This window comes from Pongo abelii, chromosome X (assembly GCF_028885655.2).
Source record: "Pongo abelii isolate AG06213 chromosome X, NHGRI_mPonAbe1-v2.0_pri, whole genome shotgun sequence".
Lineage (NCBI taxonomy): Eukaryota > Metazoa > Chordata > Mammalia > Primates > Hominidae > Pongo > Pongo abelii.
The window spans coordinates 38,311,153-38,332,085 of NC_072008.2; the positions used below are offsets into that span (position 1 = coordinate 38,311,153).

General features: G+C 37.6%; 1 protein-coding gene across 15 annotated transcripts in view; it reads left to right on the forward strand.

The window, feature by feature from the left end:
• SYTL5 (synaptotagmin like 5) overlaps positions 1–20,933 on the forward strand; it is a 242,492-nt gene that overhangs the window by 191,835 nt on the left and 29,724 nt on the right. For all 15 annotated transcript variants that reach the window (XM_054544445.2, XM_054544453.2, XM_063721209.1 and 12 more), the window contains 3 exons: positions 10,615–10,756; positions 15,452–15,581; positions 17,293–17,393. In XM_054544445.2, coding sequence (XP_054400420.1) covers positions 10,615–10,756; positions 15,452–15,581; positions 17,293–17,393 — 373 coding nt within the window. The remainder of the gene's footprint in view (positions 1–10,614; positions 10,757–15,451; positions 15,582–17,292; positions 17,394–20,933) is intronic.

Here is a 20,933-nt window from a genome sequence, read left to right on the forward strand (position 1 = left end):
TGTAAGCTGAAAGAAAGTCCCTAAGTAGACTTTATCTTAAATTGTAAATACCTGAAATGGCTTACACATAGTCAGAATATTGTAGCCAGGAGTGCTTTGGCTTAAGCATGTTAAGAACAATGTTTTGCCACTAAGAAAGTGAGTAAAGATGTTCAGGAGATCAATAGAGCAAAATGTCCTTTCCCTTGAACGTGCATATATCACAATGATGACTCATTAATGGACTGCCACAGTGAGATGAGTTCCATTATTTCAAAATGAGTCCTTAGAAAATTGAGGCAGGAGGTAGCCCATCTTTTCTTAACTTCCATCATCTGAAGAGACTGTAAGATCCCAGTCTCTTTGGTCTATTGCCTGACCCAGCTTACTAATAATTCCCCTTTTTCCTTTACAATGCGTATTTTTTCATGGATCATTGGTCTTTTCATGGAGCAGCTGGGCTTCGGCATTCCTTTTTAAGGCTCACATCATATAAGAGTGTAAATGATGTTTTATCAGATGTGCGGTTGGCTTTATTTCTTTTCAGTAGTTTCAAAGCAGGGGAAAGTATGAATAGATTAAAGAAGCCCTATCAGCCTCTCAGAAGAGCTTGTCAAATGGATGTTCACCGGTTGCTAGGGACTTGACACATGAGACAAAGAATATTTTTAGGAAAATAAATGTAAGCTGTAGTTAATAAACAATATTATTCAAGGTAGTGATTTCTAATCCCTACAAAGTTGTGATGAGCTGTCACTGTGGTATGATTTACAAGATCTCTAACTTAAGTCATGCTTTCCCAGAAACAGACCCCTAGACAAGGATTTATAAGCAAGTGATTTATTATTAATTAAGTGATTCCAAGAGAAACCAGGAAGGGAGTAGGAGAGACAGAATAGAGAAGAGGAAGAAGCTAAACAATGGTGCTACCTCCAGTGCGGTCTGAGGACTCAGCCTGATCCTGTAGGAGACTCTAGAGCATAAACTATATCCCTGAGCTTTTTCCACATTGAGGAGCTGGATCATTGCACTCCTATACCAGTCAGTCATTGACCATGGCCTCCCTTGAATAGAGTCTCTAGACTTAGCAAATGAAGATACAGGATGCCCAGGTATATATAGTTGAGACTAAGAACTGTTTTTTAGTATAAGTATGTTTCATGCAATATTTGGGACATCCTTATACTTAAAATTATTTTTTATCTGAAATTCAAGTTTAACTGTGAGTTCTATATTTTATCTGACAACTCTTCTATAGGGGTGAGGGGGAGACAAACTCCAGGGCATTTCTAGGCCTCCAGCTCCAGTGCTAAAGGGAAGGTCTCTGAAGGTGGCAGGTGACATCCATTAGCAGAAAAGAACTCAGGAGCTAGGGAGGAGCATGCACAGCTGGTAAAAGGAATCTGAGGGAGATGCCAACAATGTTATCTTTAAAAACAAAGTAAAACTAGAACTTTGAACCTAAAATGCATTTTGTTCAGTGAAAATGGAGGAAGAATGATGCTGTTTCTCAGTAGCATTTCTATCATGTCATTGGAGAATATGGCACTATTTACATGGAATGTGAACAGACGGTGGGACCTTGTTTGGTCTCGTAACCAACTAGGTTCTCATCTTTCTGCCCTCCCACTCCTCCACCCCATGCACACCAGTTTCATCCAGTTATTCCTAATTGCTCTCCAGGGGGTCTGGGACTGATGGTCACAGTCTCTGTGAAGCTTCACAAGCTGCTTTGCTTTGGCTGTGATCCACCAAAAGCAGAGACCACACCATTCAAACCAGCCCTTACCTAGTTCTCATCCTCATTTCAAGCACTGCCCCTCTCTCTTTCTCTCTCTGTCCAGGAAATATGGCACTTCGGATATTATCATGAATTTAAAGAATCATCCATTCCTCATATCTATTATTTTGGTAAAGTGAGTTAATTAAACCCATTCTATCACTAAATGATACCTTCTTTTTCATCAGAAATAAAATTATTCTCCTGTCCTGAATGTAATTTTCCTTGACATCTTTGCAATTAAGGTGCGAATTAGGTGGCAGCCTCTTACTAGAAATTCAAATATAGCAAGGTGGGAGTGTTTAACTCTGAGTCAGGACCACATCCACAAAGTCAACAATGGTCTGTTTTGTGTATTAGATAAAACATTACATAGCTAGTTGCTAATGCTATTAGCAAACTCCATTCCTTACCAGGCTTAAAAAAATGTTCAAATGTATAGCATATCTCTGAAAGCATGTACATTTTATTCTATAATGATCGGTGACTCAACAGGATAAAGGCTGTGAGCATTGTTCTCCAAAGGAAAATTACTTTCACCTCCTTCCTGTGCCTTTCCCTCCTTTGTCACTGCTAATTCCTTTTTTTCCATTTTAATCTCCTTTGGGTAAGCTCAGCCCTCCTTAGGGGGAGCGAGGGGTGGGCAATCAAAGCCACAAGCTGTAGCAAATGCTAACAGCCTAAAGCAATTCGCTAAACCATGGTGGCCCGAGAAAAGTGAATTTTAATTCCAGGGAGCAACTGACACATGATAAAACAGGAGAGGAAACATGAATTCACCAGAGTATTTCGTTATACTGTGACCTTATCAGTGGGAGATACGCAGTCTGAAGTTGCAAAAAAAAAAGAACTTTAGCTAGAAACTTCTATTTAGAACTCAAAGCCATCCTTTTCTAAACTCATCCTTTGCCCACCATATGCACCAATGTACACTTGATATGGCCTCCTTTGGAAGAAAATCCTGAAATAAGGATTCAAGAGTAAGTAATATGTTCAGGATGTGGTCTAAGGAAACAGAGACAGGAGAGAGGGGAAATGAGCCAGGGAAGGGAAGGCAGGCAAAAAGGATGTGTCATTAAGCCAGTTGCTATTGTGGGCAACTAGAGCTCAATCTCACTGGCCAATTCTAGAAAACTGTGCTGAATGTACCTCAGAGTTATCCAGTTAAGAGATAGGGAATCTGGGGTATTTTTACAGCAGCTCTTTGTTCAAAATTTATTGAGAGCTGCTTCTAGGGCACTAACTCTCTGGCACTTCCGACTTGCCCTGTTCACAGGGGCTCCATGCTCCCATGAGTCAAAAAACTCCTCAGGCAGGGAGTTCTGGGTATTCCCAGTCACCAAGATTCTGTAAGTAGAGGTGAGTGCTGAAGGCAAATGGGCAGGGACACTGACAGAGTCTGCTACAACCTCCCTCCCAAACTGCTCTCAGACCTCCTTCAAAGGTGCAGTTTGTCAGACCATTGTTCAGCCCCTGATTTCTGTTTACTTTATATTATGTGTGACTTTCCTCATTATAATGTCAATAATGTGAGAAGGTATGGAGGCTCAGTAATTCAGCCACACCCATGCTTCATTCCTGTGATCAAATGTTTGTAAGCCTGAAGCCTTCTCCTTGCTGTTTTGTCTGTTTCTCCAATTGTTTCCCATGGATTCACTGTCTTGTCATGCTCTATTTCTATGAACTAAATCTAACACATTCCCCTCCTCCAATTTAATAAATTGCTCTTTTACTCACTGCTACCTAAATATGTATTATGTGACATGTTACCATCCTCAGGGTAGCTAAGATACAATAGATAGCCTTTCTCCTTCTACAAATCATTGAAGAGCAGAGATATGTGACTTGGTCATCTATTCATTCTACTCATACAAATGAATTCAACACACAGCTCTGCTAACATTATTGACCTAGTACTATATATGCCAGATGGTAAATGTGGAAGTTCTTAGACAGTAATACTGTTCCACCCTTTTATGACCTTCCAATTTAGCAGGAAGGCTGGGATAACTAAACAAATAATTTAAATACAATATAGTAATACGATCTTAAAAAGATCTTCTGCGTGCTATGGGAAAACCAAAGATAGGCATTTATCCTTCCAAAGGATTCAGGTAAGCTTCATTGAGGTGATCCCTAAGCAGCTTTTAAGAAATGAGGAGGACTTGGCCAGGTAAAGAAAGATAGGAAGAGCATTCTACACAGAGGAAATAAAAAGTACAAAGGAAAATAGACATAAAGCAGACTGTGTGCTGAAAAGAAACCGTTCAGAGTTTCTAGAGTATAAAAATTGAAGTATGGTGTACAAGAGATGAGGAGATGGAGAGGTAAGTTAGACCAGGATGTAGATGGCTTTGGATGCCTTAATACCTATCTTCTTATATGCAATATAACATCCTACTCAGAACAAGAGGTTGGCAATTCTGAACTACTAAGTATGGAGTAAGTATTTGTTCCATTTAGTTGCTGAAAGTTAAGTTCTGTTAAACACTTCCTTTTTTGTGTGTCTATGGGGGAAGGTAGTTGGCTTTCTTCTTGCCCCCGACTTCTAATTGACCCAAGGCTTTTCATGGCTGCTGGCCTCTCTCCTCAAAACGGCTTCTGGTCATTATTTAGAAATAAGAAATTAGATCAGGATTTTAATGGGATGCTAAAAAACAAAAATATTATCACGTTGAGAGTACCACCTGTTCTTAAGATCTATTTCTTCATACCCAGCTGGAGTCCCTTCCTCATGGTAACTGTCTCCTCCATTTTAGAGGGAGTCTTCTTAAAGGGAACAAATCCATTAAGGAAACACTAAACACTTTAAAACCCTCAAACAAAGCAGCTTTTGTTTTATTAAGTCGAATTATAAAGCTATTTCTATAATTAACATTAGGATTCATTTGGCACAATTTCATTGAGTGCCCACTACCTTATACTACTCTTGTCCTCTTTCCAAAAAGGAAAAGGAAGATATGTGCGAGTAAGCCATAGAAGGCCAGTGGCTTCAGGGGACGTTGCAGCTACAGAAGCTGCTTGAGGAATTTCCACGTCTTTCTCATCTCTCTGCTTCCCTAATTCTGCTTTCAAGGGATCCTATGATGGCTCATTTGGGCCTAAGTTTAACACACAAACACCCAATACCCGAAATTTACTTCTTTTGGGTGTATTGGCTTCTCCAAAGAGTTTTGTTTTTAAATAGACTCATCTATGTGTGTGTGTGTGTGTGCGCGTGTCTGTGTGCATAGGCATTGTGGTGTTAATATATGTTTATATACGTTTTCATCCATAGTTCCTGCCTCCCAACTTCCATAGTCCTTGTTATACTGTTGGGTCACTTTAGGCCTCAGAAAACGTAATCTCTGTCTCTGACCTCCTGCTGTCCTTCTTTCACCTGCCAAAGCAGGACTCTAACCTGATTATGGTTCAAAAGACCCTCATTCCGGAGAACCCTGCCTCATAACCTAGAGGAAGGAATGCTACACAGAGAAACCAAGAAAAGTCTGAACAGACAGGCCTTGCTAGGTTTAGAACACGCACTTTCTGTCCAACCACATTTTTACATGGTTGTCAATCATGCCTATGTAATGAAGCCTCCATAAAAATCCAAGAGGACAGAGTTCAGAGAACTTCTGGATAGCCACACATGTGGAGGTGCCAGGAGGGTGGTACGCACAGGGAGGGCATGGAAGCTCTGCAGTCCTATCCCCATACCTCACCCTACGCATCTCTTTATCTGTATCTTTTGTAATATCCTTTTAAATAAACTGGTCGATGTAAGTGTTTCCCTGAGTTCTGTGAGCCACTCCAGCTAATCAAATACAAAGAGGGGGTCATGGGAACCCCAAATTGAAGACCGTTGGTCAGAAGTTCTAAAAGCCCGGACTTGTGACTGGTGTCTGGGGGAGAACAGTCTTGGTGTCTGAGTCCTAACCCTGTGGGATCTGACACTCTCTTTAGATAGTGTCAGAATTTAATTAGAGGACACCCAGCTGGTGTCTGCTGCTTGGTGTGTGGGGAAAAACCCCACACCTTTGTTCACAGGAGACTTCTGTGATGATAGATGATTGTTGTAGTACTGTGAGAGCAGAGGAAAAACATACTTAGAGTTTTTCCCCAAACTGGCATACACACAGAGATCAACAAACCTCTTCTGTAAAGGTACAGATAATATTTTTGACTTTGTGGGCCATATGATCTCTGTCTCAACTACTCAACTTTGCTGTCAGAACATGGAAGCAGTATAGACAGTACATGAATGAATGGGCTGCCTGAATTCCAATCAAATTTTATTTATGGGCACTGAAATTTGAATTTCATATAATGTTCATGTGTCACAAAATATTACTCTTCTTTTGATTTTTTTCAACCATTTAAAAATGTAAAAACTACTCTAAGCACACGGGTATATAGAAACATTTGGTGGGCCCAAATATGTCCACAAGCCATAGTTTGCTGACTTCTAGTGCAACACATTCACTCACTAAGACAAAGTGTGCTTCCGTGTATCACAGTCTGAACCACAAGAACAGCTTAGCTCTTTTCATGTCAGTACTGCTGAATTAAAAAAAAAATAGTGGTAGAAGCAGAGGGAGCAATGCAGGTGGAGAGATGTCTGAGATCAATGAACTTTTATCCACAGCTTAGCACAGTGGTTTTCAGCCTTGGCTTCATATTGGAATCACCTGGGGAATTTTAAAACACGCTGGCAGCTAGATGCCACACCCAGAGAGTCCCATGTGACTAGCCTCAGTATAGTCTGGACATGGGAGTTTTAATAGCTCCCCAGGAGTTTCTAATGTGCATCTGAGGATGAGGGCCACTCATCTCACATAAGACTATTAATAAAGACACAGCACCTGGGGATCACCAAAGACTAGAAGATTGAGCTACATTCATTTTTAGTTATCTCTTTCCCATTTAGCAGGCTCATCTCACTTTCTAACTGCAACCTTCCTTGGCCATCTTTCCTGCATATTCATTGTAGATCCAAAATAACTACAAGAAGTTAGGAAAGCTCATAAACCTCAGAGAGAATATTATGCATTGTCTCTGTGTTGTACTGCACATTAGTCTCATTGTCCCAGTGAGTTTTAGGATCTCTCAGGTTCGTGCTTCCTTAGGAGAGCACACATTTAACCATATGGGAACAGGCTCAACACTGTCAGCCACTCTGGGAAGGTTGGATCCTGGGAAATTATTTCCTGGCTACAACTCCTAGGAGACCTTTATGTAAACCAGAAAGGCAATTACATTGTAATCTCTACCTCCTATCCTTGGATCCTCTGTCTAGAAATGGATATATCTGGGAAGCTGTTGTCAAGATTTCGGAGTAACATGGTGCTGTGCTGAACCCCTATTAACCTCGATAGGGAAGCTGCCAGGTTCAAGAGACTCAGAGCCAGCAAACGAGACATAACGATTTTATTAGCATCTTACACACAGGGGACAGAGTCCAGCAGTGGTGGGCTGGGCAGGAAAACCACAACCGCTTGCAAATAACAATGCAGTTTATATAGCATTTTCACTGAAAACCTTCCCCCTAAACGACCTCCACCTGGAAGCCTTCATTTAACCCAAAACTCAGGGCCTCAATCCCCGGTATGGCTCGTGTTCCATGAGAAGGGCCAGGGGCTCAGATGTTTTTCATAGGTAAGAAAAAAACCTCAGGGCTGGCCATTCCTGGATTCCCTAGCTTGGAACAAACATTCAGATGCATCTGCCACACAGGGTCATTGTAAGAGTATACTGAAATGATTGCTGTCAGATGTGTTTACCCTACCCATGGAATTAGAGATAACAAAACAGAAGGCTTTTAAAGTATATTTCATAAGGTAAAGTAAATGAAACTCTTTCCTAATCTGGAAAATGTGTCTTTCAGCAACCCAGAATATCCAAACTCCCAGACAGTGACATATCCCCACATTTGGGCCTTTTACAATGAGATAAATGTATCTCTTTCTTGCCGGTTTTTACTTAACCATATTTTAGCTTGAAGGTTTGTTGTCACTGATTTATCATACTTCTTATTTAAATCTGAGTAACATTATAGCTGGATCAAAAAACAGCTTTTTCTTAGTTGACCTTTACACTTCACAACTTTGATTTTGACTTGACATAGCTTTTATCCTTTTCCAATTTAAGTGGCAAAGATTCATGTATTTTATGTCATATTTTACATAACTTCTAAATGAGTTGGCACCCAAATATTTATGACAATATGCCTTATTAGACTAAACCTTTTTTGAGTTTAATCAACTGGAAAAAAATTTTTTAGAAGCTCACAGTAAATGTCAGGGACAAATGTGAAAGTCTATGTCATTTTTGAGATAATGCTGCTGGCAATGATAATTTGCAGTAGCTGACTTACAATCACAAGAATTTTTTCCTTATTACAGGATAACCTCTTGAATGTCATCACCACAATTAATCAACTTCTGCCAGAGCTTCTACATAAGTAGCACTTTTGGTTTCAGCAAGGCTAATCCATGATGGGGTGTTTCTCAAAACCACCTGGCTCTGGGAGGACCTTCCGCATACACACAAGCAGAAACACCCACATGAGTCCCTTTGGGTCATAACTTCTTGGCTCATTTCTATGAGATTCACCCCTGCCCTTTCTTTTTAAAGGAGATTTTACCTGAAACAGTAGGGAGACATATTTCTGTGTTAACATTGTTGTAGAGAACCTATGGTCACAGTACAGCATCAATGGGAAAGTCTCTGCCTCTCCTAAGTAGGGCCTCTGAGATGAGCAGAAATACTTGGAAGGGTACAAATATGGCTAACTGTTGTCAAATGTAGAAATGTCATGCTTCAGGTAGAAGGGTTCAGGAAAATCACCAAAGAAATTAGAATTCCAAAGTGTATCAATTTACTTAATCACAAAATTTTACTCTCTTGTCAGAATCAACAGACACAGTCTTAGACATCTTCTCAGCTGAGTTCATAGTACTGTAATTTACTTAGACTGCCATCTCTACAAAGAGGAAGCCAGAGATCCTTTCTGCAGAGACTGTTTAGTAAAAAAGAAATGCCACCCTTTAGTAACCACTCTTTAGTAACATAGAAAATTTTCATAATTCTCTTAATCAAGTCCCAAGAAACTAATTCCTAGCTCTTTGCTTCTTTGATTATCTTCTGTTTGATAGTTCATTCTATAAATGCAAAACCTGCCTGGCTGGAATGACTTGTTCTTAGTGAAATGATGAGTAAGCAGTATGAGAAACTAGAATGGTCACAGGCTTTGGGTAGACTGACAATACTGTTTTTATGCTGATTTTATCACATGCTAACTGTATGATAGCATAGTGGTATGTCGGTGTGTGTATGCATGTGTGTGTGTACATGCATACATGTATGGAATAATTAACCTCTCCAATACTCAATTTCTTCATTTAAAAAATATTAAATAATATTCTAAAACATATTTTACAAGGATATTGGGGGATGGAAAATGGCTAACACCTAGAAGATACTAAGTAAATGCCACGGCTATTCATGATTATCGAAGGTAGTGGTAGCTGGTAATGTGGTCCAAGAGAAATTTGGTTTTGGTGACTTCTCTGGGGCACAGCTTTGAAAAAACTTAGGAGTTGTGGTTGACAGTTCTATCCAATGGTCATTGCCTATTCTTCTGCCTGATTTATCTTCTAGTAATGATATGTGCACATTTAAACATTCTTTTAAAAAATATTCCTTTATTCTATTTAGTCTTTCCTCTTATTGGCTCAACTGTAAGTCCTCATCACTATTAACCACCGCTGGTATGCTTTACCAATAAGATGTGTACTATTATATGTGCATTTGTAACTCATTAAGACAGTAACTGAGAGAGTAAAACTCATAAGGGCTTCTATTTTACCACTTAGCATATTTTGTGCCCACTGAGGGAAAAGAATAAAATGGGAACAAACACTTCTCTTAAACTCCGACTTGTCAAAATTTATGTTGACTTATGAAGCTCATTTAATAAGAAAATTGTGAACACCTCAAGGGCAGGAACTGCTTTTTCATTTATTGTTATTGGATTTAATTGAATAGTTTTAGCACACATGAAAGTGATTCAAGCTCATTTACCAAATGTCATTATTTTTGTACCATATTTATTAAATGTGCACCATGAATTAGACACTAAAACAACACAGAGAAATGAAATATAACTTCTAATCTTTGATTAAATATGTACTGAGTGGCTTCTTTGTACTAAGGCACTACAAAGCTGCTGGAGATACATGATAATTATGGCATGGACTCTGTTCCCAAGGAGTTCATAGTTTAATGAAACACCCAAGCTCACATATGTGGATCCATTAGGGAGCCAAACAAGACATTTTGCAGTCAAATACTAAATACAGTAGTCTGGCAAAGACTGTAAGTCAACAGGAATTGAGTGGAACAGAGGTTGACAAGGCTTGTGCTTGACAGGAAAGGCCTAATGGGGAAGGCTGGACTTCATTTGCCCTTGAAGACTGAGAAAGATTTGCATAGACAGAGAGTGGTTAAGAGGGCATAACAAGTGGAGACAAGGTAAGCAAAGGCCTCAGGAGGTGGAAGTCAAGATGGTGAGTTGAGAAAATGGTAAGGAACCTGGACTGGCTGAGAGAATGCTGGTAAGCAGAAGGAAACAAAATCAGAAAGATGGGGTGAAGTTTAATTACTGTGGGGCAAATGGGGACAAACCTAATGATCCCCTCAGGGCCTTTGAGAAGGAAGGTGACATGATAGTTTCTAAGCAGTTCCAGTGTGATTCTTGTGAACTCAGTGTGGTTCACATGTTCTTATTAGTTTCCTCATCAGCTTTACTCTGCCTGTGTATTTGGTTGCTGCTCTGCTTCCATGTTAAAGTCAGAATATGCTTTCTCATTTAGGGGAAGCACTGGCTCATCAGATCTCAATGACCAGGAACCTGGTCCTAGGACCCCGAAGAGCAGTCGGAGCAATGGTGTGACCCCGGGCACTCAGAGGTCACCAGCCCCAAGCACACGAAGTGTGACCTCAGTCATCAGTAGAGTAAGTACACAAACCTGATGAACACTGTATTAGTTCATTCTCACACTGTTATAAAGAACTGCCAAAGATTGGGTAATTTATAAACAAAAGAGATTTAATTGACTCACAGTTCTGCATGGCTGCAGAGGCCTCAGGAAACTTACAATCATGGCAGAAGGAGTCTGTCAAACACTTATAAAACCATCAAATCTCTTGAGAACTCACCATCACGAGAACAGCACAGGGGAAGCCTCCCCCATGACTCAATCATCCACCACCAGGTCCCTCCCTCGACACGTGGAGATTGTGGGGATTACAGTTCGAGATGAGATTTGGATACGGACATAGAGCCAAAACATATCAGACACCCAGTCTCTGAAATTCAACCTCACCACTGCAGCATGGCTAGGTTTCAACTCTGTATACATCAGAGCATGTTCTTTATGCTGCTTACAGGTAGAAGCTTCATCAGGACTGAACCTCCTGCATCTTAGCTCCTGGCAGGAAACCCAAAATGAAAAAGGGAAGAGAAAGACCAGGTTCAAAGGTAGCACTTGTATGATGGAGGTTTAAATTGCTATATGGCTTAAATAAATATAAAACATTTTAGAAGGCTCTGATTTTGATCCTCTCTTTTACTTCTTAGAGAAAATATTCATAGGTTGAGTGCATAAATTTTTCCAAACTGATTTAAATCTGGAAAAGTAGAACTTTTATCTAGTTTTTAAAGTAGAAATTTTTATTTTCTTTTCTATACATCTGTTAAAATAGGGGTCAACACAAAATGAAGGCTTAAATTGAATTTTATATATATATGCGATCAATTATATTTTCTATTGGTTTTCTCTTTTAAAAGAGAATATGAAAAAAGTATTTGGGAAAAATATTCTCTTTTATTAAATATTCCATTGGAAGTTATATTTGGAATGAATTAGCATTACTAGATTTTTTTATTTAGCAGGAAGCTCCATCCACATTGCTGGCATCTATATTTGATAAATCTTTATATGAGCAGTGAGTTCATACAATACAAACAATTATTTGACTCAACCAACATTTAATGAGAACCTACTATATGAGAGGCTCTAGTCAAGCAAAGGCTTGAAGGAAGTGAAAGAATTAGCAATGTAGTTTTCTGGGGCAAGGTGTTCCACCAGGCAGAGACAGCACTGATATTCAGCAGGTACATGCAGGGAAGGCTGCTCTACTTCCTTGTAGCTGGCCTCCATCTTGATTGGTCAGTGCCCTTGCTCAGCCAGTTTCTAAAATATTTTTAATGCCTCTAGAAGAACAGCCAGGGTGGAGCCCCTGAGGTGGGAGCACACCTGGTATGTTCAAGGAAGAGGAAGGAGGCCAATGCGGCTGTGGTGAATGAATGAGAAAAAGTGAACTAGGAAATGAATCCAAAGAGGTCATAGGGCTGGATAGAGCCTTGAAGAGTGCTGTGTGCAGTCAGCATTCACTCTGATTAAGATGGGGGAAACTGGAGGTTTTAGAGCAGAAGAGTAACACAATCTGCCTTCTCTTTAAGCAGGATTTGGGGGCTGTGCTTAGAAGCAGCTATAGGAGAACAAGAGTGAAAGCCAGAAAAGCAATCAGTAAGCCATTGTCATACCCCATGTGAGAGATTGGGTTTTGAAACAAAGAGATAGTGGAGGTGGTGAGTAGTCAAATTCCGTTAAAGCGTTCAGACAGACTGAAAAACAGTAATAGATTTATTTAAACATTTATAGTCTAAATTGTAGTTGTGAAGATAAAAGGCATATTTAAAACTTCATAAATATTTATGCTAAGGTCAGCAAGCCATTTCTGTTCAATAGCTAGAAAGGTGCATGGATAGTTGATGAATACAGTCACCTCTTGGAATCTAAAACGGAATGATATTCAAACTACTTAGTGACCAGTCTGGCAGGGATGTTGAGAAATCACAACAGACACTGGCACAAGGCTGGGGCAGTATCCTGGCGGCCCTTCTATGTCATGCACTAAACCTGAATTATGGGGAAACCTGGGCTTATAGATGAGGAGGAGCACAGGGAAGTGGGGGGTGGACTGGGAGTAGTGCTGTTTATCAACTGACACAGAAGTATTTTTAAAAATTTAACATCTAGTACAATTGTCCCAGTGGGTAGCAGCTGACAATCAGTCCAATGACCAATAAGTTAATCAAGTTTATTCTCACAACAAGGTTTATCTTCCTACGTACAATTTGAGATTATTAGGGGGGAAATGACCCTTTTCATGTGCTAATACCCTCAAAACTAACAGCCCCTAGTTGTGTATTTCTTTGTTAAACAGCACCTAGATCTCTGCAACAGAAATTCCCTGCAATTTAGTAGAGTATATATACATATACGTAGGCAGTGCCTATGCTGATCTCATTCTTGCAGTCTAGCTGGTCTAAGCTGGTCTTTTCTAAGAGAAAAAAGAGAAACAAAGAGAAGTACTTTCTATTGAATAAAAATAAGACAGCACAGTAGTTTATGAAGTACATTTGCTCTTTCATTAAAAGGGAAGTATATAGCATTAGATGGCAAGTATATAGCATTAGATGATGAGCAAGGTAACAACTCAATTTCTCCCATTTCTTAGCATCTCTTTGTTTCAATGTTCTTTTCTGCTTTAGCATGAAAGAAAATATATTAGGGATCTCCACAGGGATAGAACTGATAAGATATATATAAGGGAGTTTATTAGGGAGAATTTGCTCACACGATTATAAGACCACATCCCACGATAGGCTGTCTGCAAGCTGCGGAAAGAGAGAAGACAGTAGGATGGCTCAATCCAAGTCTGAATGCCTCAAAACCAGGGAGGCCGACAATGCAGCCCTAGTCTGAAGCTGAAAGCCCAAGAGCCCCTGGGAGGCTGCTGGTGCAAGTCCCAGAGTCTAAAGGCTGAAGAACCCAGAGTCTGATGTCCAAAGGCAGGAGGAGGGGAAGCCAAGTGTCTGGTGCAGCTTGGGAAGAGAAAGAGTGAGCAGACTCAGCAAACAAGCTGCTTTTCCCTGTTCTTTCATGGGCTTTGTTCTAGCCACACTGGCAGCTGACTGGATGTTGCCCACTCCACACTAGGAGTAGGTCTTCCTCTCTCAGTCCACTGACTCCAATGTCAGTCTCCTCTAGCAACACCCTTACAGACGCACCCAGAATAATACTTTATCAGCCGTCTAGGCATCCCTCAATCCAATCAAGTATACACCTAATATTAACCATCACAGAAAACTTTTAGAGCATGAAAGTCTCTAACCTGTCCTCTACTATGATGTAACCTATTAATTTTAGGTTTGACACCCTGAACCTCCAGGGTATGTATTGCTTTTTAATGACAGTGCAATGTTAATTGGCCTATTAGTGCTCGATACTAATGATACTCACAGATCACCTGTGGGAAAACTTGCCATTAACATAATTGCCTCCAAGGAACTTGGTCTTGCTTCATCAGAGGACTCCATGTGTGAACAACTTTTTGAAGAGGTGTTGAAAATTGACCTAAACTAATTTATCAGTTTGACCTCTGTCACACTCCTGATAAACTTTTCTTGTTTATGGCAATTAGAGGAAGTTAGGAGCTATATACCTCCAGCTACAGGTATTATGTGTTGGAGAATAATAAGATACTAAAAACAGTCTAAATTGAAGCTGAATCAATTAGCATGTTAAGCAAGTGAAAGCCACATTTCACTGTAGTGAGTTCATCAAAGTGTCCCTGAATGTCTAAGATATGGGAAACAAGGAGGGAATTCTTTCTCTAGGATTTCAAAAGGCACTTTTTGATTGTTTACAGAAGGGAGAATTGAAAAATCTGTTTTAGATTTGATCATTATCCTACCATGATGTAATTTGAATGGACACTTAACCTCAGCCCAGTTCTGGAAAGGTCCAAAATTTGTTATAGTTGTTGTTTTAACACTCAAGCAAGCTTCGGATGAGGCAGCAGTCAAGCCCTGCCTTGGTCTATGGCAGGGCAAAGGTCACAGACAAAGTTGGGTCTATGGTCACGGGCGAAGTTGGGACAGAATTTTCTTTACCTTATGTTACAATAAAAGCAACTCCCAGACTGAATTCTGCCACATGTACAAGCATTTATTAACAAGCAGACACCACACAAAAAAATAACTATTCCTGTGAGCTTGAGAAGTTTTCTCTCTTTATCTTTTTATGAACATTGGTAACATGCATGAAAGTCATTCCAAAATAGATGTAACCACCCATATTCTGACCAGCTAGGCTTCTAGATGGAAAAGGTACATGATATTCTGTTAAATGGGGGTCGAAGAGGTAAGGGATTGTTGAAGAGAGGGTATGTTGAAAGAGGGAACAAAATAGGACCAAGCAGAGTTCTAAGCTTGAGTGCTACTCTGAGAGTGTGAATCTTGCCAGATTATTATACATCCTTCATATAAGATTGAGGGTACCTGTATAATCTTTCTTATTAATCATATATTAGAACACTCGTTGATTTGGGGAATGAGAAATTGTCCAGATACCTTTTGCACTAATTAACAAACCTCTTGGAATAGATTTTGGATAGCAATTATTGATGGTAAATTTTGGAGTTACATGGACTCCTGGTGAGGGTCCTTCAAATGTCAATTAGCTCCTCTTAAATAGTAATACATATAAAGGTGTTTATACTGAAGTATATTTATATAGATGAATTTTATAGTAAATTACAGTCAGTATAATTTTTTTCTCATTTTTACTTTGTGGGAAGGAGTATGGTTTTGAAAATTCCATGGATTTGGCTGCTATTGAAGGTACCTCTCAGGAGCTCACAAAGAGTCACCGCAGAAACACTTCTGGCACACCTTCCATAGCAGTGTCTGGAACCTCTCTCTCCTCAGGTGGGTATTTACAATGTGCCTACTCTGTTGTTTAAAATGACTAAATCAAATGGAATTGACTGGTACGTATGGTATTAAATGGATGTTTCATGCTTTAAAAAATAAGCATCCCTTCTTTGACCTATGGTGGTAGGCCACTCCATAAGAACTGCTTGAAGATAGACCCAGGTAAAGCTTTGGGCACCTTACATTCATGAAAATTCCATTTATTTAGTACATACTCTTGCCAGGCATCATCACCGAGTTTCAGTGCTACATCAGAATATCAATATTTGAATGTAGGAAATATAAATTTTTCCAGGATACATTTGCTATAACAGATAAGAACACTTGCTCAGAGTTCAAGGAAATGGTAGTTCAATTGATATAGTAGTCAGAAGTTCCCTACATATAGACAAAAGAAAATCATTCTGTGGTTTAGATAAGAAGTTATTTACAAGCAGAACTAAGGTATTAATAATTATCCCTTTGATTTGCATGGTACACTCAAATATGTCATTTTACTTCATTATCACAACAGTCCTCTGAGGCAGCTATTATTCATTTTGAAATGTTAATACCTATGACTAAGAAAATTCTTTGGAGAAATTTGTCATAATTATGAAGCTTATGTCCCATACATGGAATAAAAATCATGATGCAGTCTTCAACATTAAAAAGCTACCTGTTACCTAATGATGATATATGCATAAAGCCTAAGGCAGGATTCTGTATGCTGAACTGAGGGGGTCTCTTCTAGCCAGCCAGCTCCCAAAGGGTTTTCTAAATGTGTGTGGTTATTGCTACATTTTGCTCAGGAGTAAAAAAGCTGTTCACCTGTTAATTAAATTTTTAAACTAGTTTAGAAACCAACATCATAGGGTCTACTACTACTACTTCTACTCAACAGCTCCTGTTAATTGAGTACATACTCTGTGTCAGGCCTATGCTAAGTACTTCTGCATTATTTTTTTCATCAATTCAAACTTAAGTACTTGATTACTCTTTCCAATCTTTCTCAGTTATAAGTAACTATATTGATCTCAGTAGTGCTTTGGTATAGAATTATTTTGTGGAAATAAGCTGTCCTGACTTGGTAAGCTGTCCAAAGCATTACTAAGAGGTGTATTGCTCTGTAACTTACATTTTCAAAAGTGAAAACAAGATGTTCTTCTGATGAAAGACTGTTCTGGTCCATTAAGAAATAGAACTTCCTCTCATTGCATCTATAGCCTCTCATTTTTGTGTGAAAAGAACTTGCTATATCACTTCAAAGTGGCAGTTTAGAATAGGTTGCATTGCATTTTATGTCAAATCTGAAAACACAGTGAATTCTCTAAATATTGCAAGCAAGAATTGTTAATGTTTTATTTTTTTCTAAATTTAAGGTCCCATTCTAAGAGAGTTTTTTAAAGTCTAGGAGCAAAGCAGTTGCCTTAAACAGCTTAAAACATAGCATTTTACAGTGGAACATTTAACCTCCTGTGATAGAAGGAAACATGAACACCTAAGTGTAATTCGGTCCAAGGCAATTACCAAAATATTATTAAAAATGGAAGTATGTTATCATAAACAGCATGAAGTTACTGACTCTGACTGTTGCTTTCATGGTACTATTTATGATCTGTGCCTAAAAAGAATTGAAATAAAGGTGAAACACTCGCAATAAAAAATGAAATCTTCTCACAAAATAGGCTGACTCACGTCTTTCTTTTTCCTTTCAACCTTCCAGATCGGAGTCGATCTGAGTTAGATTTGAGTGAGTCATTTACGGAAGACTTAGAGGATACTGTAAGCATAAGAAGCAAGTCTGTCCCTGGGGCTTTAGACAAGGTAAGTTGGATGTGGAAGAAAATATAATGAAGAGGAGGAAATAAGGGCATAATCTTGCTCCAAGTGGTTACACTTTTAGGTGATGATGAGTTGAGAGTAAAGAGAGGATATACAATCATCTCTTCCTGTTAGTCTTCACAGTCAACACATAAAAACGGAAAGAATAACTTAGAAAATGTAACGGGTAATCATGTTAATGAGTGAAGGTTATGTCTAAGAAAACACATGTTGGAGATTTCAATTTCTGGCTAAAGTCTTATCACTTAATCTAAACCTGGGAAATGAGGGCTCCTAACATTTTCCTTAGCCAAATATTATTAGACATATCTGATTACATATTTATATCAACATTGCTATATCTCAAGTTACCACCAATAAATTCACTTCTAAACTGAGACAAAATTATGTGAAAATTAATGTTTCAGTGAACTCATTTCTAGAATGAGAAGGTTAAATTAGATTATTGTAAAGGTTATTTCCCAGTCTAATATTCTGATATTCAGATTTCTGTAATTGCTATAGTAAAATATGGACTCCTTGGAAGAAATAGAACACAAATGTAAAATGGTATTGATAGTTTTTCCAAAGCAAACTGGGAAACTTAGAGTTCTAAAATAAAATAATATTTTCTATAGTATGAAAAACTGGGAAAATACTTTAAAATCTACCTCCAAAATAGAGGTGGGCAGTGAGATCAAATTATTTCAAAGTTTACTCATGTTCAAACTTTAAAGAATTACTAATTCCAACATTGTTAAACTATTAAACTATTCCTGATCTTAGAAAACCATTAAAATCTTTTCATTCATTGTATGCAGCCAGTATAATCTTGACACTCAGACTTGATTTTTAAAATAGTTTAAAAAATAAAACTACAAGTCAAACTAGTTTACGAATATATATGCAAAACTTTAAATATAATATCAATTAAAATCTAGCAGTGAATAAAAATAGCAATAAGTAAGTTTCATGCTAAGTATGGGTGGAAGAATGAGTCTATATAAGAATATTTGTCAGCATAATTTATATCAATATACTAAAGAAGAAAATGACGTGATTCTGTATGTAGAAGATACCAAAGGATCTACAAAAATATGACTAGAACTGATAAACAAGTTCAGCAAGGTTGCAGGAGATAAGATCAATATACAAAAATCAACTGTATTTATATATACTAGTAATGATCAATTGGAAAATGAAATTAAGAATGTAATTCCATTCATAATAGCATGAAAAATAATTTTCAAAAGTAAGGAATACATTCATTTTTAAAAGTATAATACATGTGCATTGAAATTAACAAAAATATTTCTGAATTAAAGGACACATAAGTAAGTAGAAACATATTCTGTGTTAATGGATTAGAAGATTCAATATTTTTAAGATGGAAATTCTCTCTGAATAAATTTGTAGGCAACGCAAACCCAATCAAAATACAAGCAGGATAATTTTGTAGAAATAGAAATTATTATTCTACCATTTATATGAAAATATATGGGACCCAGAATAACAAAATCAATTTTAAAGAGCAAAGTTGGAAGACTTATACTACTAGATTCTACAGTTATAGCTATCAGTACAACACAGTATTGGCATAAGCATTGGCAATCAGTGGAATAGAATTGAGATTCCAGAAAAAAAAAAAAAACTTTATGGCCAATTGATTTTTGGTACTTCAGTGGGGAAAGAATAACCTTTTCAACAAATCATACTGAGACAACTGGATATCCAAATACCACAAAACATAAAATAACTTTGACTCTTAACATATACCATGCAGAAATTAAGTAACGCAAAATGGATTATAAACCTAAATGTAAGAACAGAAACCATAAAATTCTAAAAGAAAACCTAGGAGAAAATCTCCATGACTTTGAGTTAGGCAAAGAATTCTTAGATATGGCACCGAAAGCATGATGCATGTATTCAAGAAAAAAAAACTGATAAATTGAATTTCATCAAAATGAAAAATGTTTACACTTCAAAAGACACCATTACAGACATGAAAAGTCAAGCCACAGACTGGAAAAGTATTTTCAAATTATATATTTGTTAAAGGACTTGTATGTAGAATATATTTCTTAAAACCCTTACATTCAATATTAAAAAGACAAATAATCATATTAGATAATGGGGAAAAGATTTGGATAGACATTTAATCAAGAAGATTTACAAATGCCTAATAGCTGCATTAAAATATGTTCAGCATCATTAGTTATCAGAGAAATGAAAATTAAAATCACAATGAGATACCACTTCACACCCCCTTGAATGGGTGTGATTAAAAAGACATAATAATAAGTGTTGATGAGGATGCAGAGAAACTGGAACCCCCCTACATTGCTAGTGGTAATGAAAAATGCTACTTACAGCCATTCTGTAAAAGAGTTTGGCAATTTCTTTAAAAGTTAAACATAAATTTACTACATAACATAGCAATTTTGATCCTAGGTATCTACCCAAGAGAAATGAAAACATATGTCCACATAAAGACTTACACACAAATGGTTACAATAGCCAAAAAGTGAAAATAATAATGTCTGGTGAATAGATAGAATACAATGATATATTATTCAGAAGTAAAAAGAAATGAAGTACTGACACATACTACGACATGGATGAACCTTGAAAATATTATGCTAAATGAAAGAAACCAGGCAAAACTACATATCATATAATTACATTTATATGAAATGTCAATGAAAGGAAAATTGATAGGGAAATTAAAGCAGATTAATGGTTGCCAGGGAGTGAAGAAGTAGGGACTGACTGCAAACAGGCATGGGGGAACTTACTGGGTTGAAAATGTACTAAAACTGGATTATATTGATGTTTGCTCAACTATAAATTTGCTAAAAATCACTGAATTACATGCATACAATAGGTAAGTTTTATGGTATGTAAGTCATATCTCTATAAAGTTGTGGGAGAAAAAATTAGCAGCAAGAAAAATAGCTGGAAAAGTGATAATTGTTAAAACTAGGTAATCAGTTATAAGGGTTCATTATGCTATGCTTTCTATTTTGTGAATGTTTGAATTTTTTAATATCCACTTTTAAAAAGAAAGTAAAGGAATATGAAGACTGGTACTTTATGTGATGACTACTTGGTGATTGTATACTGAGAAAGAGCAAAACATAAAAATATAGAAAAGGGGCAATTTGAAAAAATAATAGGGATGCATTTTTTCAGAATTAAAGAACTTACTAGTTTTGGCAGCTTTTTGCTGAAGTTTTTAGGGTGTTCTATATATAAAATCATGTCATCTGCAAACAGACAATTTTACTTCTTCCTTTCCAATTTAGATGCCTTTTATTTCTTTTACCTGTTTAATTGCTCTGGCTAGGACATCCAGCACTATATGGAGTAGAATTGGTAAGAGTGAGCATACTGTATTGTTTCTGATCTTAGAGGAAATGGTTTTAGCTTTTCAATGTTGGGTATAATGTTAGCTAAGAGCTTGTCATGTATGGTTTTATGTTGAGGTAAATTTTTTTTTATCTCATTTGTTGAGTTTTTAGTATGAAAAGATGTTGATTT